This window comes from Neoarius graeffei, chromosome 12 (genome assembly GCF_027579695.1).
Source record: "Neoarius graeffei isolate fNeoGra1 chromosome 12, fNeoGra1.pri, whole genome shotgun sequence".
NCBI lineage: Eukaryota > Metazoa > Chordata > Actinopteri > Siluriformes > Ariidae > Neoarius > Neoarius graeffei.
This window is the reverse complement of record NC_083580.1, coordinates 57,324,411-57,352,214: the sequence shown is the minus strand read 5'-3', so window position 1 is coordinate 57,352,214 and position 27,804 is coordinate 57,324,411. Positions and strand designations below refer to the sequence as shown.

Below are 27,804 nucleotides of genomic sequence, written 5' to 3'. Positions count from 1 at the left end.
ACGGTTTTAGCGAACATTCAACAGCCTTTTGAAAAACAGAAGTCAAAGTGGTCGTTATCTTGGTTTTGGAAATATCATTTATTCTTGTCTTTTTCTAACAGGAAGCAGCAGGATAAAACTTTAAAAACAAGTGAGTAGGAAACAAAGTGTAGTCTTAAAATGTCACAGTAGAAAAAGGGGGCAGAGACAAACTCAAACGTGAGCCTGTATAATCCTATACAATGTTTTCGCATTCCTTATTCATGCGAACAAACTGGAAGCATTAGAAACAAGTGTAACAGATAAAGTAAGAACAAAACATGTAATACGCAGATACGTACTGGATCTGGGGGATTTACTTCATGTAAAAACTAGAGGAACCTTTTGGTTACTGATGATGTCCGACAGCTTCTGTTTGAGTTTCAGGAATATTATCTTGAATTCCAAACCATCACCCTGAAAATGGGAGGACAAAAGGTTGATTTTTTTTCCCCCTTTATAGATTTCAAAACACCTATTTATTATACAATTACACCATCATAAGCATCAAGCTCATTTCCTGCTTCAAGAGTTACTTTTTTGCTTACCCTTGATAATCTGAAATCTACAAGAATACGTTCCTCCATTTCCAGGAAGTGGATTTTGAAGATCAGCTTGTTGTTACGACGATCCATCGTGGATACGGTTGCCTGAAAAAAGAAACAAAAAGAATCCAATGCGAACATCCTTCAAACTGTCATGACCTTAGAGTACTTCCCCGTTATGCGTACAGTACCTGGTTGGTGCAGCTCTGTTTCCACATGTAGCCCAGATTAATACAGGTCTCACGCAGGGCTGCGCAGGACGCCTCTGCTTTCAGGGTAGTGAAGAACCTGGTCATCCTCCTTACTAACCTCTGCCATGAGTTCTGTGGGATAAACAATTCTGTCAGGGCAGCTCTGGAGGCATCGGGAGGAACCTGAAGCAAGAACAGCTATAGGGACGGCGGTGATGACGACGACCGGAGCTAAATTTGAGTTCGTACCATGAGAAAGGTCCCCAAGCAACAACTCTAATGCTAATGCTATGGTAGAACACCGAGCTTGTTGGACATGATGATGTCATTTGAAGTGTTATGCATTAGAAAATAAGCTAATCTCAGGGGAAGAGCTTGTACGATGCCAAAAGGTCCAAGCAGAGTTTAACATATCTTTGGAAGAATGGATTAAATTATACTACCGTTCAAAAGTTTGGGGTCACTTTGAAATGTCCTTATTTTTGAAAGAAAAGCACTGTTCTTTTCAATGAAGATCACTTTAAACTAATCAGAAATCCACTCTATACATTGCTAATGTGGTAAATGACTATTCTAGCTGCAAATGTCTGGTTTTTGGTGCAATATCTCCATAGGTGTATAGAGGCCCATTTCCAGCAACTCTCACTCCAGTGTTCTAATGGTACAATGTGTTTGCTCATTGCCTCAGAAGGCTAATGGATGATTAGAAAACCCTTGTACAATCATGTTAGCACAGCTGAAAACAGTTGAGCTCTTTAGAGAAGCTATAAAACTGACCTTCCTTTGAGCAGATTGAGTTTCTGGAGCATCACATTTGTGGGGTCGATTAAATGCTCAAAATGGCCAGAAAAATGTCTCGACTATATTTTCTATTCATTTTACAACTTATGGTGGGAAATCAAAGTGTGACTTTTCATGGAAAACACAAAATTGTCTGGGTGACCTCAAACTTTTGAACGGTAGTGTATAAGCGTTTCTGATTTGCTGAATGAATAGTGTACATCAATCCTAAAGGCCAATTTATGCTGACAACGCAGTCCTCGCAGACGGTGTTGCAGATAGCGTCTGCGTAGCCCCCCCACCTTCGCAGACGCTCTGTGCGCACCTCCCAAAAATTTTGACCACCGCAGAAGCCTCGCAGACAGCGTCGCAGACAAGAGGACTCTGATTGGTCCACTCTACATCCGCTGTACACGCACTTCCGCTTCCCTACTTTCCGGGTTTGTTTTGTTTTCACGACCGGCATTTTTAAAAACACGAGCGAAGATGGAGCAGCACGAAGAGCGGTTGATCGAGGAAGTGAGAAAGTACGTACATCTATACGACTCCAGTTCTAGTCATTATAAGTAACCGGAGGATAAACACTCCACTAACCACACCCACCAACTACTCCTAGTGATTTCGCGACTTCGCGCCCCCTTGCGTTGTGGCGGTGAATAACATCGCGCACGCCTATTACTCCCCGCTCAACGATAAATTACAACTGTCTGCGAAAAGCTATCTGCAAAAGCCTTGTCGCAAGAGCATGCAGAGGCCTTAATTCAATACATGTTAATAACGTAGCGCCTGACCAATGTAGGATTTTTAAGTCCGATACCAATTTCAATATTTCGGGATTTTAAAAAAACGATACTTATTCATAATAAGAATGACAGTCATAGTCGTATGCTTTGGAGGATGGAGATATATATTTTAATAGTTTTTACTTTCCTCTATTTTTTTAAGTTCTCGTCCAGCAGGTTTTAGTCTGATGCCAAATGATATCACCGTGTCTAGTCTTGAAAGTCATTTTGTTACAAAGTTACTTGGAATATCGTCGTCAAAAATTTAACTCTACTGTACAAGACTGGTTGTATTGCTAATTACTAAATTTCTTATAGACTTATTATAAACATGGCATAAAAAATAGTCATTGCTGACAATGTTTGAGTGTTATTATAGCACTTATATATGACTACCAAGTAAGTTGTAACCAACTGGAACATCCTTGGCCCCCCGTACTTTTTCAGGGTGTCTGCAGGCTTGAACAAGTTCAATTTAAGACTTTTTAAGACCATAACAGGTTAAATTTAAGACTTATGCCGCACAAAAAAATAAAGAAAATTGGGAGAGCCTGAATTACTTTCAAAATAACAAAATTTATATAATTCACCAATGAACTCATTACATCCCTAGGGTGCGCACTTGCATTAATGAGGAACTAAGTTGCAGTGGAGCCAAAGACATCCCGCAAATCACTTGAGGATGAGGCATTCGATTCCGTACGGTTTGGGTGTTGTAACATTACAGTTTGCACGGAGTTAGCTGATACACCGTCTCGAGATGTGCTTGGACCTGACAACGGTGAACAAAATTGAGTGATGGCATGCGAATGTTGCAGACTTTTATGGGCAGCCTGGTGCTTCTCCGCGTTCGCGTGCGATTCCAGTGCCTTTACACCCAGGGTGCAGAGTTTGAGTGTTCTTTTGCACAATGTGCAGTACGCCTCAAACGGATTGTTTGGTACACGTTTTAACCAGTCTACAAAATCATTGCGTTCAAGCCAGCAGTTGTTAAACTTGCATTTGTCACGGTTTGTAGCAAAATGGGCAATCTCCCTCGCTTTTTTTAGGCTCTAAATGCACACATGCCATGCCCTGTGCATCACCATGCCAACCGGGCTAGACGCCGGATTCCACTGTGTCTCATTTGTAGTTTGCAGCATAGCCTACTGATACTAAGTAGGCCTAGCCTATATGACTAATTATGAATATCACCCACGCATTTAACAAAAAAAAGCAAATGGGGTAAATGGACGTAAGGATTTAAGACTTCACAAAATTACATTTAAGACCTACAATGCAAAATATGCTCGTATTTTAGACTTTTTAAGGCCTTAAATTAGGATTATCAAATTTTAGACTTTTTAAGACTCCGCGGAAACCCTGCTTTTTCTAGACACGGAACCGACCCGTGTGTGCTCCTGTTTTCTTGGGTAGAACTTTAAGCATGTTTTTCTTGAATCTTCTGACATTTTCTTGTAAATTATATTCAAGTTGTCGTGTAAATTGGCCTTTGAAGATGACAAAAGCGTGCCTGGAAATAGCTGAGAAGCCATCTCCAGGTATCTAAAGCCCTTCAGCTTCCTGGGACCGCCTTCGGGCCCCGGACCCCCAGCCGCATTGTTGAGCCCGTTATTCAGACAGGCTGAAATTTGGACCGACAGACATCATTTCAGACTTGTCTGTCCTGTGACAGTCTGCTTAAAACTCCTTATTTCGCACAGTGTAGGCTGTAGAAGTTTGTTTATGGATATGTAAAGATCCGCAGCAGCCTGAATTAAACCGAATCAAATCATAAGTTGATTCTCATTTCGAAATTTAATACAAAGTGTATCCTTGAACGGTGAAACCGTGATGAGAACTCCTCCCAGATCCCGTATGCTTGGAGGTAAACAGCCTTACACAATGCAGCATATGGTGAAGTGCTATTACCTGGCTAGCGCCTGGTGTGCCCAGCAGTTGGCTTCCTAATAGCATGTGATCAGGGCAGGCAGGCTGGGAAAAGCTGACCTGAGCTCCCTCAGTGTGCACCACATCCCCCCTGATCTCCCACAAGCCCTGCGGCTCCGGCTGAGAGCTGGAAATCTGCACCCGCTCGTTACTGAGGAAACACCCACGCACATGAAGCTCATGTTTTCTCTTGGACAGCTGGCTAAATAAGTCAAATATCCTGTTTGTGTGCCTCACTGCAGACCTGTTAGTTCGTCCGAGCTGCAATCTCTCTGAGTCAGACCTCAGCATCTTAGTGAGCGGTCCGTGGACGTCAGTGTGGCGTTTTCCCCCTGCAGCCAAAACAAAAATAAACACGAGCCATCCTACAAAACGCTTCAATTCAGTTCTCAGAATAATAATAAGCTAAATAAATCATTTTCAGTATTCTTGTCATAGACTGGCATCTCATCCAGGGTTCCCAGGATAAAGCTCCGGATCTACTGTGACCCTGACCAGTGGAAAGCGGTTACTGAAAACGGATAAATGAAATATTCTAAATCCTACACTTTCCACCCTCCTGCTTGGTAAACTAGTGTTACACAGTCTTCGTTTGTATCCTCGAATATAGGAATGTAATGAAACATTGTGCAACGATAAATGCATGATACAAACTGGTGATGATTTGAATTGTAGAAATGGGGGGAAAAAAATGGCTCAAATAAACCATCAGACCGAGTAAACGCGTTGTTATTCCTAGCGGCAGTTGCTTTACTTAGACAGCAGAAGGCGCAATAACTTACGAAAGTTACAGGTCGTTCTTTTATGTTGAAACATGACTAGAGCCTTCACAAGGTTCATAAATGGTGATTAAGAAAAGGCCTATTTGTTATTAGCTTTCATTTTTTATTAAAAATTAACACTCATTAACAGGCTATTTACAAATATTTGGAAAAAAATTTTGTTGGTTATTAAGAAAATGAAGCAAAAGTATTTTTGTTTTAATTTAACGAAAAGAATATTTAAGTTGAAAAATAGGAAAATAAATGCTTTTTTTTGGTAATATATCATGAACCCAATATTGTGACTTGAAACAAACAGAATTGGGTGAATCATTACATGCCTTCTCCCTTACAGAAAAACACATGAAGTTCCCATGTATTTCACATGTGATCACATGTTACCACATGTGGTAACATGTGGAATACACGGTATCAGATTTTGTAACACGTGTTACCATGTAGAGCACATGTGGAAAACATTACCACATGTGATTCACATAAAATTGGGCCAAAACCACGTTTCCCATGTGCAAAACACATTTTCCACATATTTCACATGTGAGAAATCACATGTGAAGTTCATGTGGTTTTTCTGTAAGGGCTGGGACATGATTGGCTCTTATATGTTACGACAATCATATTGCAAATTGGATTAAAAATATAACAGTTTACGATAGGCGTGTAATCGAATCTATGAAATATAAAATGAACCACGATTATCATCAGGCTGTGTAATCGCTTAGCTTTTCCGAGCTGTAATTGTGTTGTTTAGACATGCAATAGAGGGACTGCACATGACTTGACCGTCGGCGGAAGTAACACAGCTCTAACGCAGTGAGAAAACATTATTTAAAAATCAATAAATGTTAAAAGGCTCTAAAATGGAAAAGAGCTGTTGTGCAACCAGCGTTCAAGATAGCCGGTATTGCATCGCAAAATGTGACCCAATTTTGAAGAATGGCTAATCAATTTCCCCACTGTATCGCACAGAAACGCGATGCAAAAAGTTGGCCGACTTCTCGAAGAAAATTATAAGCTTTCCTTATTTCCTAACATTCCCAGGGTAATTGGGTTAGTCAGTCGTCAATTGTCCAGCGGGGGATGGATGGATAAATAATAATAACGGTTTTCTGCGATCGCAGTAAACGGATGGAAAACACGGAATCCAGGATTTGAAATGGAATGTCCAAAAAGTTTATTTGCCCAAATTAAAACTAAATATTTTGTATCAAATAAGCCATTACGGTGTCGGACTTTGCCTTTAACTTCATTGGGGCATTATAACTTAAGCAAAAATAGCATTATTCATGAAATTTAGAAGTACACCAAAACCTTTTTTCACATTACTCAGAACTCTTGATCACAAAATTAGCTTTAAAACGAGGGCGCAAATAGATGACGTTCCTAGCTGGATATGAGTAATGTGTAATGACCAAAAATGGGTCTTAAAGCTTGCTGTAGTAGTCGTACCATTACATTTGCACATTAGCACAATGATATAAAGGCTCACGGCAATAAAACATTGTTGTTCACTTGTCATAAGATTCATGTCTTTATTTTCTGTCACTCGCACATTTATTACTTAATATATATTGAAATTAAAAAAAATGCTACACAGAATTTTGGAATTGCTCCACAAAATTACTATTGTGTAGCATTTTTTTGCTACGCAAAAATACTATTGTGTAGCATTTTTTTGCTACGCAAAAAAAATATATCTATATCTTGAATGCTGTGTGCAACTGACTGTACAAATACATCTCAAGAAATTGGAGCTCTCGTTATACAGACTGCAGAAAGTTAAAGAAAAGAGAAGCAAATGGAGGTCATACAAAATGTTCTTAAATGTTTATTAAGAAAAGGCCTATTTGTTATTTACTTTTTTCATTTTTAAATAAGAATATTTTAGTTTCTAGGCTATTATATTTTACTTCAACATTGAATAAATGTTATTCCAAAAATGAAACAAAAGGTTTTTTTTTTTAATTTAACAAAAGAAATATTTAAACTGATAAAGAACAGGAAAAACATTCTTTTTTTATTGATGATTAAATGTTGCATGTTTTAATAAATTTCCCTTTTTTTTTCAAAAATATTAAGGCAAAATCAAATCATGAACCCAATATCGTGAATTGCTTGAATCGTTACATGCCTAATTTACAACATTCACTACCTCGTCGGTGTCGACTCTGAATGTAGAACAATGGTAATGTAAAAGAACACTCCCTGTTCACTGCAGAGATGCCAACCTTTTGTGAAATCAATGTGTAGCACATTTTTGTAAATTTGCTTTCCAACAGTGAATATTATTTTCTTAACTTTACTACACAAATGTAGATTACATACCATCAATATTTATAGATAACACACTGGAACACTCAATTAGCAAATACTCAAATAGTTGTACTGGAACATGTCTATTTCCTTTTTATTCCCATGATTAATGTCAAGTCACTTTGATTACTTTTAATTTTTATCAACTTCCTTTCACTTTAAAGGAACAGTCCACCGTACTTCCATAATGAAATATGCTCTTATCTGAATTGAGACGAGCTGCTCCGTACCTCTCCGAGCTTTGCGCGACCTCCCAGTCAGTCAGACGCAGTCAGACGCGCTGTCACTCCTGTTAGCAATGTAGCTAGGCTCAGTATGGCCAACGGTATTTTTTGGGGCTGTAGTTAGATGCGACCAAACTCTTCCGCGTTTTTCCTGTTTACATAGGTTTATATGACCAGTGATATGAAACAAGTTCAGTTACACAAATTGAAACGTAGCGATTTTCTATGCTATGGAAAGTCCGCACTATAATGACAGGCGTACTAACACCTTCTGCGCGCTTCGGCAGCGCATTGATATCTGAGCTCCGTATCAATGCGCTGCCGAAGCGCGCAGAAGGTGTTAGTACGCCTGTCATTATAGTGCGGACTTTCCATAGCATAGAAAATCGCTACGTTTCAATTTGTGTAACTGAACTTGTTTCATATCACTGGTCATATAAACCTATGTAAACAGGAAAAACGCGGAAGAGTTTGGTCGCATCTAACTACAGCCCCAAAAAATACCATTGGCCATGCTGAGCCTAGCTACATTGCTAACAGGAGTGACAGCGCGTCTGACTGCGTCTGACTGACTGGGAGGTCGCGCAAAGCTCGGAGAGGTACGGAGCAGCTCGTCTCAATTCAGATAAGAGCATATTTCATTATGGAAGTACGGTGGACTGCTCCTTTAATCTCATCAATATCAAGTCAGATTACTTATTCAGGTCTGATTGATTTACTTCAGAAGATGACTTTCAGTTCCAACAGTTTTTCTTCAGTAGCATGTTTGTGAGGTTACAACACCCCGACAGCCCCTCAATACCTAGTGACATGGGCTGCTTGACATTCCATCGCGGCATCGATAATTAATTCGCGCATGCACAGAACGCTTGTCAACAAAGATGGCGGCGCCCATCGAAGCAAACTTTGACCATAAATACAGTCAAAATATTGAATTATCAAGCGATAATTGGCCTCAAATGTACCGAACACCGGCAAAATATCGCAAACCCTTATAGATTCACGCATTTCGAACCGCATCCATGCTAAAATCGTATGAATCCCATATAAACTGAATAAACGGTCATAGCCTCATAGTGCTACTGTCAAAAACGTAGTGACTACGCACGAATCGTAGTGATTGGCATCTCTGTCGCTGTGTGCAATATTTGCAACAAACGATGTACGTTTTTCACTTTTGTAAATTTTATTCTTGTATTTATACTTGTTTGGATTTCTAGCACAATCAGGTCCTGCACCTGATATCCCGTTGTGCTCCTGTGTAGGAGGCAGGCATGGCCTAAAGGTTAGAGAAGCAGCTTTGGGACCAAAAGGTCACTGGTTCGAGTTCCTGAACCAGGAGGAAAAATGTGTGGGTGGGGAGAGTCAATAAACAGCGTTTCCCCCTCCCTCTACGTACATCCATGGCTAAAGTGCCCTTGAGCAAGGCGCCTAATCCCCGGGTACTGTAGCGCAGCTGCCCACTGCTCTGGGCAGTGAACACTCACTCGTTCTTGTTTGCCACAGATGGGTTAATTTCCCCTTGGGGATTAATAAAGTAGACAAAAAAAAAAAAGACAAGAATCTCTCTCTTCTAATATTTGCAGAATAAAACATCCACACTGACTTACCATTGCCCCAGTTTCAGTTTATCTTTCTGACCACAACAGACTGCATTAGCATTTCGGTCATGACTGCAGCACACATTAACAAAAACCAAGTTTGCCATACAAGAATCTAGAAACCTCTGAAAAAGCCCCAGACCTGATTTGAAGCTTCGGCTGAACCAGCGGTGCTTTTTGATCTCAGGAATGGTGATCCGGTCCTCAGGACTGTGGAGCAGTATCTTCGTTAACAGACCTAAAGATCAGACAGATCTCATGTACAGGATTCACAAAGAAATAAGCAGGAATTCAGCTCTAGTTACACAATTACTTTCTCAGAGTGGCATCAGAAAACAAGAGTTAGAAGTTTCCATGATAATAAAGCTCTTGCTTGTCTTGGTTATGAAGTGAATGCAGGAGGAGTGAGTTTTTATTAGATTTCTATTCCTATGAATTCATGTTTGAGTCACATGGGGATATTATCACACTTCTACTGTGACTTGGCATTCAAGCTTGAGGAACATTTATTTATTAGAAATTTATGTACAGCCCACTGGGCAAGGCTTAAAACTAGACGGCCTTTCGAGTTCATAAAAAGCGGTGAAATTTAGTTCCCTCTGAAATTTGGTCATTGTGATATGTTTAGTTCTGTAATATCTTAAAATAAAAAAATAATAATAATAATAATAATAAAAAACCACCCAGGCCATTCTGTGGCTGGGAAGTTATTTAATTTGGGGGGATTCCTGAGCAAATAATGTGCATGAAATTGCTCATTTCACACAGTCAAGCAGACAGAGGAAGTCCATGTGCACATGTGCACACTTACTGTCGTTCTTCTTCTCCATCTTTTGGGTTTCAGGGATGAGAATGGGACATTTAAAAAAACTCTGAAATGTCTGCCAAGGGCAGACATAATGCACGCAAAGCGTGCATGGGGGGGGTTTCAAAGGGGGGGTGCGCCATATATATAAAATATGAATGTTTTCAAATTCAATGATGGTTTAAAACATTTATAAACTTTAAGATAACAAATCCCTACAGATATATATATTAGTGCTGTCAAGCAATTAAAATATTTAATCGCGATTAATGTCGTGACTGTCATAGTTAACTCGCGATTAATCGCAATTTAATCGCACATTTTTGTCACATGAAAAACCATTGTAATTCTCTTATCAGCATAAAAAAAGTGAATGGGCTTGCTCACCGTTCGAACTACGGGGGTACTCGGGGGATCCGAGATCCCCTGAAACAGACATGAGATCCCTTGAAAACATGATTTGGGAAATGTTGGGGGGTCTCTAAAATATTGGCAAAATGATGTTTATTGACATAGCAATCGTGTGTAACGGGAAGCATTTGCATATCCGAAGTGAGCGCGCGATGGAGATCCGCGCTCTGAAACAAGCGCAAGCACCCCCCCAAGGGAAAAAAAGGGACCCCCCGAAAATATCGGCATTAGTTCGAACACTGGTTGTACCAATGTTTTTTGTTTTTTTTTTATTGCAGAGCATAACACGTCTTGTCACAGCCACTGCAAAGTTGGGCTGGAGCCGCCGATGGGAAAATGAAACCTAAGCCGAGCACCGTGGCTCTTCGGGGGAGGGCAGAGGACTCTGGCTGTGCGGGGCATTACAGTCTAGCTGCTATCGTTTTTCTAAGCAAAGTCTCTGTTCCAAGTTCCTGGCAGTTTCAAAAGCTTATGAAAAACCTACATCATGTCACAGAGTGTTAATCTCGCGATAAAAAAATTCTCGCCCTTAAAATTGAGTCAAGTTAACGCGTTAATAACGCGACATTTTTGACAGCACTAATATATATATCTCGTGAGCGATAATGGAGGTAACCGTAACGATATATTAGATTCCTCCTGACTCTATCTTTGACAATTTAAGTAAAACGTACCTTTGTGCTTTTTTGTTTTGATGTGCTCCTGGATGTTTCTAGCTCCTCTGTTTCCATAATTGATCATATCTGAGCACAGAATACACAGAACCTTTCCCGGCACGTCCACTTTTCAGATATGTTCCGTCAGGCACGTCGTCACAGTTTGTGTCTCTATCTGCACGGTAACGCTACTATCGAGCCATGCCCATCGGAAACAGTTCTTTATCCTGTTCGATTTATCGATTTCCCTGGCACGATCCTCATTTTTGCGGTCCAAAACTTTCGCCATATTGGCGAAGTAACTTTGAAAACTAACCAAAATAACTAGAACTTAAGAAGTGATCAAAACCATGTACGTATAGCTTGTTTCTCCATGAATCGTAGAAGTGAGATGAAACTAGCGCCAAAACGTTGCCGGAAATCATCGTGAGTTGTTGTTAGCATAAATATTGAAGAAAGCAATGACAATTTCCGTTATCACAGCTGCAACTAATTTTGCGATGAGCATTGCCGAAACTTTCGGCAGGGATGAGAATGAAAAATATTCCCCGGTGGGGGCCCAGGGGGCGGGAGCTAATGATTTTTGGCTATTTTTTTTTTTTTACCCCAAAACCATTAATTTTATCAGCAAAAAGTTGCAATTTATTTGGAAATAAATTCCCCTTCTTGGTGGACTACCAGGTGAAAATGATTAATATGGGACAAGAGACTTGTGTTTAATCAATTCACATTTGAGGATTTCAAAAAAAAAAAATCAATGCACCTTTTAATATAAACGAGCTCTACAGTATTATATTTCTGCATTTTTGCTATTCATGTCTTTGAACACTCTAATCCTTTAAAATGAAGTGCAAACCAGAAAAAAAGTTCTATCATATAATTCTCTTAAGCTTTCTTCTGATGTTATCATGGTAGCAGGAGGTCTTGCATATTAAGCAGGCAACATTCAACATCACTTATCACTTCCCTTTCAACTGTTGTGTGTACTAACGAGGTTTTATCTGGACAGGATGTTGTGTAATGTAATACAGATACCATACGGTCAATCTGAAAATCAGGATGGTGATTTTGAATTAAAGAACAGGCATGTACAATGGGCATTACATATTGGAAAGTTTTTTTAAATCAAAAACTATAAGTTCATCTCAGCCTAAAAAACTTGGGCAGACGCTCCCACGCGGCACACGCCAGCAATTCCCCCGTCCCCCTATGAAATGAGCAATAAGTAGGCGAGTTATACACGGTATCATACCTAAAATTTTATCAGAAATATAGATATGATACTATGATTCTCCCCAACATGCTACATTAGATAAGCTAACCCCATTTATAAAAGATACACACATATACATGACGTGTATTTGATATATATATGATGTATATTCATACATTGTTACTTTACGGAAATCTTCAGTAAGTTTGGTCTTTTCATGCCAGCCTGTTGTTGACCTTAATATAATGCACATGAACTGACACTCCTCACCTCAACATGTCCTTTACAATCATTTAAGCCACCATGGGCAATGCTGAAACCACTGCTGCAAACAGTACATCATACGAAACTGTCATTATTGTTGACCCTTATTAGACAGGGAGATTCTTTTGTGTAATCTGAGGTGAAGTCGGTTTTGTATTTTGGTTTTTTTGGGGCACGTGCGCTTGCTTTCTGCCATGCCGATCCTGTAGGCTGCACTGACTCAACTGAAAACGTCGGTCCTCAAGAAAAGAGATAAAAGCCCGCCCATACTGAAAGCTGATTGGCTTATTTTGCTGAGTAACCCAATCAGGATGCTCTTTGTCTAGCATGCGCTACATGAACAGGCACACACGCAGTCTCTCTCTCGCTCCGTCATATGCGCACATTCTAAGATGCGCGAGGTAGACAATGTTTCGCGTGCACGCTCTTGCTCGCTTGCTCTAGATTCCGGGAGATATTCTCCAATTTGCAGGCATCAGGGAGCCACTATCAATATGCGGGAGACTCCCGGAACTTCCGGGAGACTCGGGATGTCTGCATTATAAGGTGACCACAGATCGTTAACCATACACACACACACCCCGAAAATTTCTCAACGGATTTACATCGATCTCAAAAACGATCATTTTGGTCTGAAAAAGTCGGAAATCCGCCAATTGGCGGAAAATTCTCATCCCTGCGAAAGATGCTGGCGGGCGGTCGGTCTTGCCTGCTTGTGCCACCACAAGCCTCGCCTCGCGCCGACCCCTCCCCCCCGAAATTTTCTCAACGGATTTACACGTTTCACAAAAATGACATTTTCAGCGGGAAAAACTCGGAATTCCGCGGATCCGCGGAAAATTCTCATCTCTGGGGTTTTACGGCAGCCGGCATCCACAGTGCTGCATTACTGCCATCTACAGGTTTACCTTGACCGTGCACTGACAGTTCCATCATTCTGTCGCTAACGAACAGCTGATCACACCGAGGTGCTCGCTGAGCGCCGATATTTATTAGTTTGGTCCTGAGTTTCCTTTCCTTCGCAACATAACGTCTTTTCTTCTCGCTTTCCGTTACTGTAGTCGGTCCTTCCAGTTTCATTCGCATCCTCCATTTTTCTCTCCTGTTTCAAATTTGTATCCCACAATGCCTTGTGCGAACGGGGAAAGCCCGCCACATCACGCATGACATAGTATCTTGTATTGCGTCATGTTGAAGCAGGAAAAAATAGCAGAGAATTTAGGGCCACATGGCCCTAAATTCATTAATGGTTCTATTTTAAAAAAAAAAACTAATAAAATTGGAAGTCTGTGATTTGAGTTCAGTAGCTTTCGGTCAACGAAACAAAAATAACTGGATGTCAGGGAAAATTCTTTTCATGACCTACACTTGAAAAACCTGAAAGGCAGTCTACCTTTAAATAATTTACAAATAATTCTTATTCTTTTCCCTGTAGCCAGCAAGGGGTCACAGGGGCACCACTGATGACATTTTAACAGTCCATCATTGGTGTGTCTAGGGCATTTAAACTTGGCGGAGCCCGTCCGTCTCCAAGCTTGATCAATGGACAATTTAGAGTAGCTAGTTAGCCTGACTGCATGTCTTTGGACTGTGGCGGAAACCGGAGCACCCAGATGAACCCCACGCAGACACGGGGAGAACATACAAACTCCACACAGAAAGGCCTCTTGTTGGCCATGAGGTTCGAACCCGGAACCTTCTTGCTGTGAGGCGACAGCGCTAACCAAAGGTGGGTGAGATACTCCCTACAGGACTAATCCCGTGATTACGCAGCTAAAGGGATTTGGGGCAGTTGCGAAAAACAAAGGTTGCTGTCATATGGTTTATGCGGAGTCCAGAGGGAGGGCGTTGAGAAACTCCTGGAGTAAGGAAGACGACCAGAGTGGAGAAAGGGGAAAAAGTGAGATGGTAATAGACGGAAATGCATTATATTTTGATAAAGTGAGGTCAGCATCCGATCATCCACCGTGACTAACCCTGTAACCGTAAATAACCCTGTAACGATCCTACTTTCTGCTGTCAATTACCAAGAGGCATGGAATCAATTTTCTTCCACGGTGTAAGGTAGGTTTTCTTCTGCAGCCAGTCAGAATACTCCTGACAGCTGTCACTCGGTTGGTCCCACGGTAACTCTGGAAAAACCAGACACATCCATCAGGAATATCTGAGCAGACAAATGCTGCAGGCTCTGCTTCTGTTCCACAAACTAACACACGATCTCCTCACCTCCAGCCAGCATGGCAGTGAGAACGATGCCACAGGCCCAAACGTCTGCAGGCTGAGCGCAAAACTCAGAGCGCGACATCAGCTCTGGAGCCACGTAGGGCAGCGTGCCGCACAGACGGGCCAACTTGCGCTCGCGCCCACGGTGCCGGAACATGGTGGCCAGTCCAAAATCTGTGATCTTCAGATTATCTGAGAAACAAGTATGCATGTTAAGTACAAACATCCAAATCTGTGGATTTTTTTTTTTATTTTGATTCGACAGTAATTAAAATAACCATTACCTTTATCATCTAACAGGATGTTTTCTGGCTTGATGTCTCGATGTGTGATTCCGATACTGTGGAGGTATTCCTGTGAAGAAAAAGCAGATTAGTGTCTATCTGGTAGGAGTGTGCGTTTTGGAAAACAAGCAGAGTACCTGGATCATATTTTCCCAGGGGAAATATTTAGAAGTGTTCATAGATCCGCAATATTTATAGGATGCCAAAAGATTTGGAACAGTGAAATTGTTACATTCTTTATTTTAGGTTTCCGTTTACATTTCTCCGAGCGCAGAAATGAACTCTGCCTCTCGCTGAAACAAAGCTACTCACGCCGCAATTTGTAAAGGACTGTTGTTTCAGCATACAGTGTCTTGCGCAAGTATTCGTCCCCCTTGGTGTTTGTCCTGTTTTGTCGCATTACAAGATGGAATTAAAATGGATTATCTTACCTATTGGCATTATCTTAACCAGTGTCATGAGGTAGTCACCTGGAATGCTTTTCAATTAACAAATGTACCTCGTCAAAAGTTAATTAGTGCAATTTCTTGCCTTCTTAATGCGTTTGAGATCAAACAGTAAATAATAAAAACAGTAGATAGCCCTATTCAACAACTGTAGTCATCCATATTATATCAAGAACCGTTCAACTAAGTAAGGAGAAATGACATCCATCATTAATTTCAGACATGAAGTGACTAATATAAATAATGAAAAACCATTGAATTAGAAGGTGCGTCCAAACTTTTGATTGGGACTGTATTTGGCAACTCCAGCACACATTTCAGTTCCATCTTTACAAAGTGAAAATATCTTGAATGAATAAAGGTCAAGTCAAAGTCCCTCTCACGCCAGAATCTGGTCTTCCCAGTCGGTCTCCTGTCCCAGTACTAACCAACTCTTTAAGGCGTATGGGTGCAGCGCCGATCTCCGTTTCGACAGCCCTCGGCCTCTTACCTATACTGCTAGGGTTACAGTGGGGGGCAGGTCCTCTGGTAACCGCAAGAGTTTGCAGGGCTCGACATTAACAGTAGCCCGATTGCCCGGGGCAACCATTCAATAGATTCGGACAACCAGACTCTCACAAATGCTTGCCCGATCGGGCAACTACCCAAATATGTCAACTTGCGTGAAAAACGATGTTTATTCATTCATATTATGATGAAATTCCATCACGATTTGCGATTGTTTGACTCGGAAAGACCACGTCCATGTTATCATTATGGGATGTTCAACAACTAGCGGAATTCACATTTGCACATCGCGGGCTCGCAATGCAGTTTCCCATTGCTAATAATTATCGCGTAGTGCATATTCAGTGTTCTATTCAGACCCTCCAAGATTTCGCGATGTTGCGATTTGCAACTTCAATGCAAATTCAACCAATCCCCGTGAATTCAGGGCGGTGTTGCAATTATATCCAATCACCGCAACTTCCCCGCAAATTTGACCAATCGTTGGCGTCGTCTTGAGATGACGTCGATAAACTACCTGCTGCCTTAATTCCATGTATACATTCACGAGAAGCAGCATGTGCGCAGTGTTGCCAGATTGGGCGGTTTTAAGTGCATCTTGGCGGGTTTTGAACGTATTTTGGGCTGGAAAACGTCAGCAGTATCTGGCAACACTGCATGATGTGCGAGTCAGTGTTTATGTAGGCTTAAATTCTGCTACTGAAAGTGTGTTATGTTTACAGTGAAGGACTGTGTGCACTTTACATTATTTTTTTTACTTAATACAAGAAATTAATGGATGCCAACATTTTTGCCAAAATGGTATTTTATTTTCCATTGTTTAGCAGCGGTCTCAAAAGTAGCCGGTCACCGGCAGCAAATCGCCGGCTATGGCTTGTTATGCCGCCGGCTATTGTCAGTCGAGTCACAAAATTTAATATTAAATATTCCTGACAGCAAAAAAAAGTTGTGAACGTAAATTACATCCACTATGTCATGTATGTCCGTTGCCGCGTCAACTGTGTTTACATCCTCGACATGAGTGCAGCCATTACTGCCACCTGTGTTGCCAGATTGGGCGGTTTTAAGTGCATTTTGGCAGGTTTTGAACATATTTTGGGCTGTAAAACGTCAGCAGTATCTGGCAACATATTTTTTTACTTAATACAAGAAATTAATGAATGCCAATGTTTTTGCCAAAATGGTATTCTATTTTCCATTGTTTAGGCAGCTTCAGCATCATACTGTGAGATTCTGTTCAAATTGTTTTTTTTCTTCTATGAAGCCTGAGCCATTTATTTTATTAGTTTATAATTATTGTTTAATTTAGTCTTCAGGAGAGACTGCCTGCACACAGTACTAGTATTAATAGGTTTTTTTTCTTACATGAAAGCTGAGGCATTTATATTATATTTTAAGGTAACTTCATGTTGTGCTGTGAGGTTCTCTGCACTTTAACTTTTGAACCAACAGGTGCATTTGGATAGGTAAAGCCTATTTTTCTGCATTTTTGTAGTCCTGGTAATCTTTTATATTGGTAAAGTTGTTTATAGGACCATTTCTCAGTGTCTGTTTTTTTAATCAATAGTTTTTCAGTAATAACTTAATATTTAACATATCACTCAATTTTAAACAACCCCCGCGCCTCCCCCATGGCTTGCCCCCATAGTCTCCAAAATTTCTGTGGGAAACACTGGCGTGCGTAACAACGCTAATCAAGCTTAAGCTAGACGACCCGCCTCAAATACCTGTCCCGGGTAAATGTTATCCCAATTTTAGATGGCCTGTTCCAAACCATCCTGCCCCATGAAAAATTCGTACTTGCATATCTCTCTCTCTATCTATCTATCTATCTATCTATCTATCTATCTATCTATCTACCTATCTATCTACCTATCTATCTACCTATCTATCTACCTATCTATCTACCTATCTATCTACCTATCTATCTCTGCATGCTTTGCGTGCATTATGTCTGCCGCTGGCAGACATTTTACCATTTTGCACCCTGCTGTAAATTATTTGTACCCTGCTATTCTCCCAAACTTTGAAGCCCCTGGTTTAGGCAGCTTCAGCATCATACTGTGAGATTCTGTTCAAATTGTTTTTTTCTTCTATGAAGCCTGAGCATTTATTTTATTAGTTTATAATTATTGTTTAATTTAGTCTTCAGGAGAGACTGCCTGCACACAGTACTAGTATTAATAGGGTTTTTTTTCTTACATGAAAGCTGAGGCATTTATATTATATTTTAAGGTAACTTCATGTTGTGCTGTGAGGTTCTCTGCACTTTAACTTTTGAACCAACAGGTGCATTTGGATAAGTAAAGCCGATTTTTCTGCATTTTTGTAGTCCCGGTAATCTTTTATATTGTGTGTGTGTATATATATATATATATATATATATATATATATATATATATTTATATATTTATTTATTTATTTATTTTTAGTTGTTTATAGGACCATTTCTCAGTGTCTTTGTTTTTTTAATCAATAGTTTTTCAGTAATAACTTAATATTTAACATATCACTCAATTTTAATCACAAAAAGAGAAAATCGCAACAATTTCTCGCAACTTTCACTTCCTCCCGCAATGTAATCGCAACAAAAACCTAAAAAACACCGCAACTTTCATCGCAATTTTTTGGAAAACCCCCGCAACATCAGACATTTTAGCCCACAACAATCACAAAAAAGGCCCGCGGAATCCTGGGGGGACTGGTATTGGTATGTCCTTCACGACATAACTAATTACCGCATTACTCGCATGGGGCGCTAGTGTAAATGCTTGTTGATACAGACAGCGTCTGAGAAGGTTGAATAATAATAATAAGTAATATTTGGGCAACCATGTTCTGAGTTCGGGCAACCAGATTTCTACAAATGGTTGCCCGAATGGGCAACCATGTCTCAAAGTTAATGTAGAGCCCTGGTTTGACTTCCCTACTCGCATCTGTATTGCAGCGTGCCTTGCCAGATGGTAGTAGGCACCATTTTTTTGATTGTCTTTGGTATGACCCGACTGCGAATAGAACTCACGATCTCGCAGTCAAGCGGACACGCTAACCACTAGGCCAACTCGCAGTCGAACGAATAAAGGTAGTTATCTAATATTTCTCATGTTATATAATGCTTTTATAGCAAATAAGACAATTAAGTGTATTTCCAGATATATTTACCAATTTCAAGCTTAATGATTTTATTTTCAGGGGAGATTCCTTTTTTGGTATTTTCCCCCCTCTTTTTAGAAATAAATGCTTGAAATAATCAAAATTATCTGCCAAGAGAACAAAGACAATTTCAAGCTTGAAATGAGTTAAAAAAAAAATCTGTTTATATTCAAGATTAAACAAACACTGTATCGGAAACTAAAACGCATTATCAACACGGACGTGATTATAGGAAACCGCGTGCGCTGATTGGTGAGAAATTCAGACTATTTCTCGCTAATCGCCTTGAGTGACTCGGCAGAATGGCGGCCAATCGCTTTGTCACCATAAGTGAGGAAGAATTACAAATATTATGAAAGAAAACGCTGTTCCTAAAAGCACTAAAGATGCTACGAAGTTTGGTCTAAAACTATTCAAAGGTTAGGTGGAATTGTGATTTATTTTATCGATTTCGAAACAAAGTATTTTATGCGAGTCGGCATAAAATGACAAGTCTGCACGCATTATATTTGCAGGCTGCTTTTGATTGTTTGTTTTTCATTTATTGCCAGTTAAGCAGCTGTGGCTATTTCATGGCAAATACAGGTAATAAATTTAACTGGACATATTCAAAACCAACAATCAAATAAATAAATACATTAAATAAGTTTGTTCACATTAATACACTTTAAAAAGTTTAAAACCTTTAGAGGTGGGACCTTATTAAAAATACGGGCTGCTTTTGAAGACTGAAATAAATGATTTTTTTAAATAATCACGTGTATTTATACTAAAACAATTATCTGCCTCAGTGAATATTAACCTAGACTTCATCACTGTTATTATTCACTGATATTCACTTCACCAAATAATCGTTAATTTATATAATTCTGTAGTTGTTTATTTGATGTTGGGTAATTTATCTGGTTTCTGTGTGCGGATGGATGGATGGATGGATGGATGGATGGATGGATGGATGGAGTAATTTATCTGGTTTCTGTGTGCGGATGGATGGATGGATGGATGGATGGATGGATGGATGGATGGATGGAGTAATTTATCTGGTTTCTGTGTGTGGATGGATGGATGGATGGATGGATGGATGGATGGATGGATGGGGTAATTTATCTGGTTTCTGTGTGCGGATGGATGGATGGATGGATGGATGGATGGATGGAGTAATTTATCTGGTTTCTGTGTGCGGATGGATGGATGGATGGATGGATGGATGGATGGATGGATGGATGGGGTAATTTATCTGGTTTCTGTGTGCGGATGGATGGATGGATGGATGGATGGATGGATGGATGGAGTAATTTATCTGGTTTCTGTGTGCGGATGGATGGATGGATGGATGGATGGATGGATGGATGGATGGATGGATGGATGGATGGATGGATGGATGGATGGATGGATGGATGGATGGAGTAATTTATCTGGTTTCTGTGTGCGGATGGATGGATGGATGGATGGATGGATGGATGGGGTAATTTATCTGGTTTCTGTGTGCGGATGGATGGATGGATGGATGGATGGAGTAATTTATCTGGTTTCTGTGTGCGGATGGATGGATGGATGGATGGATGGATGGAGTAATTTATCTGGTTTCTGTGTGCGGATGGATGGATGGATGGATGGATGGATGGATGGAGTAATTTATCTGGTTTCTGTGTGCGGATGGATGGATGGATGGATGGATGGATGGAGTAATTTATCTGGTTTCTGTGTGCGGATGGATGGATGGATGGATGGATGGATGGAGTAATTTATCTGGTTTCTGTGTGCGGATGGATGGATGGATGGATGGATGGATGGATGCTCACCACTCCTGCTATTAGCTGCTGAAAAAGCCTGTGAGCTTCCTTTTCCGGCATTCCCACATCCGGCTCTGTAACAGAGTTCAACACCATGCTTCAGTCATGTGTTCAGCAGACTAACACCACATCATTACTGTCCACCCAGCACACCTGCTCTCACCTATTCGATCGAACAGCTCCCCGCCACTGCAGTACTCCAGGAAGATGTAATGGATGGACCCCTCGCTCCTGTGGCCATAGAAGCGCACTATGTTGGGGTGCGACAGCATCTTGTGCACACACACCTCTTTCTTCACGTTGTCCATACAGTCCTTGGCGGTGGACATGTCCACAACTTTCACGGCCACCGCCTCCTCCGTCTTCCTGTTGACCAGCAGGCGTACCCTGAAAGACGAAGGTCAAAGGGCAAAATGAGTGAGGACATTCACGGTGTGGTGTAGTGCAGGTTCAAAGGACAACTGCTTTGATCGATACTCACTCGCCATAAGCTCCCTCTCCTAGAGTCTGCACCAGATCCCAGTCCTGAACAAAAGGCACGGCCATGATCTGAACAAACACAGAGCACAGGGTCAGGCAGACATTTCGCTACCATAGCGTGCTATTTTATCATTCTGATACAACCATCAGAGAACACAGCACTTTGGGATGTCCCACTATCTCTTTTTTTTTTTGTGTGTGTGTTTGTGTAGTTTGATGTTTGAGTGTTTTTGTCTGCTGGTTGTGGTGTAGCTCCGGACCCAGTTTTGGGCGTCGGTTCCCTCCAGGCCTTGGTTCATCATGGGTGATGCCTGTGCTCCTAGCTACAGATTGCAGTGAGCTCGTTGCTCATTTTAACATTGTGGTTGTCCAGCGCTCTATGCTTTAGTGCTTGGCGTGGTGTTCCGAGTGATGTTGCTCGGTGGCGTAGCGGCGGCTGTGCAGGCGGTTTGGGACGTACCAGCGCTCTGCGTGGCGTCGCTTCTGTGCTCGCTTTGTGGATCCATGACATGGTGTTCCGAGTGATGTTGCTGGCGGCGGCTGTGCTGGCGGTGTGGGACTTGTTTTCGTGCGCCTTTTGGTGGGACTGTGGTTGCTACACCATTGGAATAACATCCTGGCCTCTATTTGGTGAACTTTTTTTTTTTTTTTTATTCCCTATAATTGTAAAGCAACCTTGGGTTTTGAGAAAGGTGCTATATAAATTGAACTTTTTATTGGAAAATAACCAATGAACCAATAACAATGCAGCCCCACACAAATTTTATTCTGAAATGTTTTATTCCTTTCATTCCAACAGCGATTTCCCAATGCTTAAAATTCTCAATTAAATAAACGCACAACACATTGTACTTTTTATCCATTTATAGTTACATTAAACATTCGTGGAATATCCGCAAACCAAGTTAGTTCCTGTCATCACTTAGAACAAAGCCATTTTGCTCACCAGCATCTTTTTTTTCTTGTCATGTGCCTGAGAAACCACAAAGCACAAGACTTTTGCGTGTCGGAAAACGTAACACGGAGGGAACTGCGCCAGAAGACAAAGCTTTCGATTTACCAGTCAATCTAAAGTTCCAACCCTCACCTATGATCATGAGTTTTGGGTAGTTGACAAAAAGGATGAGATCACAGCTGAAATGAGCTTTCTCCGTAGTGTTGCTGGGCTCACTCTTACAGATAAGGTGAGGAGCTCAGACATCTGGCAGGATCTTGGAGTACAGCCGCTGCTCCTTCATGTCAAAAGGAGTCAGCTGAGGTGGTTCGGGTATCTGATTAGGATGCTTCCTGGGTGCCTTCCTTTGGAGGTTTTCCAGGCACGGCCAACTGGGAGGAGAGCTCGGGGTAGACCCAGAACACGCTGGAGAGATTATATATCTCATCTGGCCTGGGAGCACCTTGGGATCCCCCAGCAGGAACCGGAAAGCATTGCTGGGGAGAAGGACACCTGGAACACCCTGCTGCCACCGTGACCCGACTTTGGATAAGCGGAAGATGGATGGAAAGAAAACGTAACATAGCAGCTTTATCTCGGACTGTTACAAAGCACCGACACCGGAGACTCCTTCCATAAACTTGTCAGGCATGACAAAACCGTGGCAAAATCAGGCTGAAATCATGTAGTCTGATAAATCCAGGCATTAGGTACATGCAAAGAAATGCTGTAGAGCAAAGATTACATCCAAAAAATAAATAAATAAATAAATAAATACTAGTCTATAAAAGAGCAACAAATGAAACAAAGTCGATATTTAGTGTGAGACGACGCTTTGCTTTTATTTATCTCATCTCATTATCTCTAGCTGCTTTATCCTGTTCTACAGGGTCGCAGGCAAGCTGGAGCCTATCCCAGCTGACTACGGGCAAAAGGCGGGGTATCTTTGTATCTTTGGACTGTGGGGGAAACCGGAGCACCCGGAGGAAACCCACGCGGACACGGGGAGAACATGCAAACTCCACACAGAAAGGCCCTCGCCGGCCACGGGGCTCGAACCCGGACCTTCTTGCTGTGAGGCAACAGTGCTAACCACACCACCGTGCCGCCCTGATTTTATTTATTTATTTTTTTAAATATATATATTTTTTTTAAATTTTTTTTTTTTAAGTGGGCGGCACGGTGGTGTAGTGGTTAGCGCTGTCGCCTCGCAAGAAGGTCCGGGTTCGAGCCCTGTGGCTAGCGAGGGCCTTTCTGTGCGGAGTTTGCATGTTCTCCCCGTGTCCGTGTGGGTTTCCTCTGGGTGCTCCGGTTTCCCTCACAGTCCAAAGACATGCAGGTTAGGTTAACTGGTGACTCTAAATTGACCGTAGGTGTGAATGTGAGTGTGAATGGTTGTCTGTGTCTATGTGTCAGCCCTGTGATGACCTGGCGACTTGTCCAGGGTGTACCCCGCCTTTCGCCCGTAGTCAGCTGGGATAGGCTCCAGCTTGCCTGAGACCCTGTAGAACAGGATAAAGCGGCTACAGATAATGAGATGAGATTTCATTTTGTGCTGGAAAACTAATGCTTGGAAATTGGAAATGTTTTTGTAGCAAGTTGATAATGCAGAAGTTATAAAATAAAGCATTCTAATCAAGGCTGTAGTGAGAGATGCAGGGAGGGTGTGTGTGTGTGTGTGTGTGTGTCTCCTGATCCTGTTGAAGAGTTTGAGTAAACTGGCTGCATTTGTGCACATGACATTATATTATACATGATTACACTACACATTAACTTTTTAAATTTCATAAAAACATATATTACACAGATTATTCCAACACAACACAGCAAAGTATAAGAGTGTGATAAGGTTAGTGTTAGTGTGTTAGTTTAGCACATACACACAAGCTTATTTATTAATGCACACTTTTACTAAATTACCTTCAGTGCCACAGCTCCGTGCAGAAGAACTGTCCGATCAAAGTTTCTTCCATATGATTAAACACACACGTTATACAAATAACAAGTAAGACAATAAATAATACAGAGTTATTTTATTTCTTATTACTACAATGAGCTCTTAGGATGTGTTTTTACCAATTTGGCGCCTTATCACAAAGCCGGAAGTTATAATACCAAGGCGCTTTTTTCTTTTTTTCAAAATAAAAGTCTCCGATTTTCGCTTCAACTTTAAAAGTGTTGTCTGTGAATCTGAAAGTCCATCAATAAAATAGATTATTCAAGTAGTCGTGTAATCTTCCATCCATTATCTCTAGCCGCTTTATCCTGTTCTACAGGGTCGCAGGCAAGCTGGAGCCTATCCCAGCTGACTACAGGCAAAAGGCGGGGTACACCCTGGACAAGTCGCCAGGTCATCACAGGGCTGACACATAGACACAGACAACCATTCACACTCACATTCACACCTACAGTTAACCTAACCTGCATGTCTTTGGACTGTGGGGGAAACCGGAGCACCCGGAGGAAACCCACACGGACACGGGGAGAACATGCAAACTCCACACAGAAAGGCCCTCGCCGGCCGCTGGGCTCGAACCCGGACCTTCTTGCTGTGAGGCGACAGCGCTAACCACTACACCACCGTGCTGCCCTATTATTATTACAAAATCAACCATTCTTCAACTTATTATATCGACTAAGTATGGATGGGAAAAGGGATATGGTCTATTCAATATCTAATGGATGACAGAGGTAACATGTTAGACTCTGCGGAGTTCAGGTGTAAATACAATCTAACCTGCACTAATAGGGAATACTGTGCTGTTATTAAAGCGAGTCCCCAAGTCCCTATTGGTACAAGCAAGGGATCTTTACATTATACACTAACAGTACCTCGACTGTACCTCTTATTTATCCAAGGCTCTCTCTTTTCAGTCAAGAAATGTAAGAATAAATTTTCGTTTCCTTACTTTCCAAAGAATGTTTTCTTCCCCCCTAAAAAGGGGTAATGCAGTGGAGGGATTCTCTACTGTGGTCTGTTAGAAAATTAGATGTAGATGTATCAAATTTTAAAGCACAACTTTATTCATCACACACTTGTGAAATTCCTCTCTGCATTTAACCCATCTGAAGCAGTGAACACGCACATACACACATACTGTGTGTGAGCAATGAGCACACACACATACCCAGAGCAGTGGGCAGCCATGCTAATGGCGCCCAGGGAGCAGTTGGGGTTAGGCGCCTCGCTCAAGGGCACCTCAACCCAAGACCATCCCATATTAACCTAACCGGCTACTGCTACTGCTCCTTCCCGTCCTCTGTCCTCCTGTTACCCCTCCTCCCCCCCAGAGAGGAGTTGTACAGTCTGATGGCATGAGGGACAAAGGAGTTTTTGAGTCTGTTAGTCCTGCACTTGGAAAGGAGCATTCTGTCACTGAACAGGCTCCTCTGGTTGCTGATGACGGTATGCAGAGGGTGACTGGCATCGTCCATGATGTTCAATAGTTTGTCCATGGACCTCTTCTCTGACACTGTCACCAGAGAGTCCAGCTTCATGCCGACCACAGAGCCGGCCCGCCTGATCAGTTTGTCCAGCCTGGATGTGTCCTTCTTGGATGTGTTGCCCCCCCAGCACACCATGGTGTAAAACAGGACACTGGCGACCACAGACTGATAGAACATCCACAGGAGTTTCCTGCAGATGTTAAAGGACCGCAGGCTCCTAAGGAAGTATAGCTTGCTCTGTCCCTTCCTGTGTTTCATGTTGCAAGTCCAGTCCAGCTTGCTGTCCAGCCACAGCCCGAGGTACTTGTAGGAATCTGCAGCCTCCACCTCGACTCCCTCGATCAGAACTGGTCGTGACCTTGGTCTGGACCTCCCAAAGTCAATGACCAGCTCCTTGGTCTTCGAGGTGTTGAGCTGCAGATGGTTCCTGTTGCACCACATAGCAAAGTCCCTCACCAGGCTCCTATACACCTCCTCTCTGTCGTCACTGATACACCCAACGATGGCTGTGTCATCTGCAAACTTCTGAATGTGACACAGCTCCGAGTTGTAGCAGAAGTCCGCGGTGTACAGGGTGAAGAGAAGAGGGGCCAGCACCATGCGCTGGGGTGCTCCAGTGCTGCTAATCACAGTGTCAGACGTGATGTCCTTCAACCTGACGTACTGCGGCCTGTCAGTGAGGTAGCTGGAGATCCAGGTGACCAGGCAGGGGTCCACTCGCATTCTGTTCAGTTTGTCCTGAAGCAATAGGGGCTGGATGGTGTTGAAGGCACTCGAGAAGTCCAAGAAGAGGATCCTCACTGTGCCATTTCCCTTATCCAGGTGCGAGTGGGCTCAGTGTAGCAAGTAGAGGATGGCGTCTTTCACACCAACACCTGCCTGGTACGCAAACTGCAGACAGTCCGGGGCATGTTGTACCCGGGGTCTGAGGAGGCTGAGGAAGAGCCGCTCCGACATCTTCATCAGATGTGAAGTGAGTGCCACCGGTCGGAAGTCGTTCAGCTCGCTGGGCCGATTCTTTTTGGGAAATGGAACTTATCTTTTAGTTATGTATTTTCTTTTCAGTCTAATGGCTTTCACAGCTGGGATGGGCTCCAGCTTGCCTGTGACCCTGTAGGACAGGATAAGCGGCTACAGATAATGGATGGATGAATGGATGGATGGATGGCTTTCACTGTGGTGGCTCGGTCGTGTAGTGGTTAGCACTGTCGCGTCACAGCAAGAAGGTCCTGGGTTCGAGCCCAGCAGCTAATGGGGGCCTTTCTGTGTGGAGTTTGCATGTTCTCCCCGTGTCCGCATGGGTTTCCTCCAGGTGCTCCGGTTTCCCCCACAGTCCAAAGACATGCGGTTAGACTAATTGGTGGCTCTAAATTAACCGTAGGTGTGAATGTGAGTGTGAATGGTTGTTTGTCTCTGTGTGTCAGCCCTGCGATAACCTGGCGACTTATCCAGGGTGAAACCCACCTCTCGCCCATAGTCAGCTGGGATAGGCTCCAGCTTGCCCGTGACCCTGTAGAAGAGGATAAGCTGGATAGATTAGCTAAGATGGATGGATGGCTTTCACTGTGCCCCTCTACTGTTGTTTGTTGGTTTGTTTGTTTTATGCTGTACTATGCCTCTTGACTAATCTGTGCTGAGTTTCCCAACAGTATCGTAGCACAAAGATCATGGTTATGGTCAAGCTAGCAGCACAATGAACACTCTCTCTCTCCTAGCTAAGATGCTCTTAGCGTTAAGAGGTTTTTGTGAAACCACCCCTGCTCAGTGTCAGATGGTATTTCTTTGAAGGAATTACACTACCATTCAAAAGTTTGGGGTCACCCAGACAATTTTGTGTTTTCCATGAAAAGTCACACTTTTATTTACCACCATAAGTTGTAAAATGAACAGAAAATATAGTCAAGACATTTTTCTGGCCATTTTGAGCATTTAATCAACCCCACAAATGTGATGCTCCAGAAACTCAATCTGCTCAAAGGAAGGTCAGTTTTATAGCTTCTCTAAAGAGCTCAACTGTTTTCAG

The 27,804-nt window shown here is 42.0% G+C and overlaps 1 protein-coding gene across 1 annotated transcript; it reads right to left on the bottom strand.

Moving 5' to 3' along the window:
- Positions 1 to 54: 54 nt before the first annotated feature.
- Positions 55 to 24,423, bottom strand: chek1 (checkpoint kinase 1). Its single transcript, XM_060936099.1, has 13 exons — positions 24,255 to 24,423; positions 21,402 to 21,469; positions 21,084 to 21,307; positions 20,930 to 20,994; positions 15,022 to 15,091; positions 14,741 to 14,929; positions 14,542 to 14,646; positions 9,308 to 9,403; positions 4,490 to 4,577; positions 4,228 to 4,396; positions 755 to 886; positions 567 to 668; positions 55 to 435 (listed from the first exon to the last, which is right to left on the bottom strand). Exons 2-13 carry the CDS (start codon positions 21,464 to 21,466, stop codon positions 340 to 342), a joined length of 1,401 nt encoding a protein of 466 aa, XP_060792082.1. The 5' UTR covers positions 21,467 to 21,469; positions 24,255 to 24,423; the 3' UTR covers positions 55 to 339.
- Positions 24,424 to 27,804: the final 3,381 nt, after the last annotated feature.

What these genes read in the sequence shown, in the direction of transcription:
- chek1 (XM_060936099.1), bottom strand. Translation starts at nt 21,466, where the DNA reads ATGGCCGTGCCTTTTGTTCAGGACTGGGATCTGGTGCAGACTCTAGGA. An exon ending in CATCCTGTTAGATGATAAAG is followed by an intron (nt 14,930 to 15,021) that starts GTAATGGTTATT and finishes CTTGTTTCTCAG; the next exon opens with ATAATCTGAAGATCACAGAT. An exon ending in GCACACCAGGCGCTAGCCAG is followed by an intron (nt 887 to 4,227) that starts GTAATAGCACTT and finishes TTTATCCCACAG; the next exon opens with AACTCATGGCAGAGGTTAGT.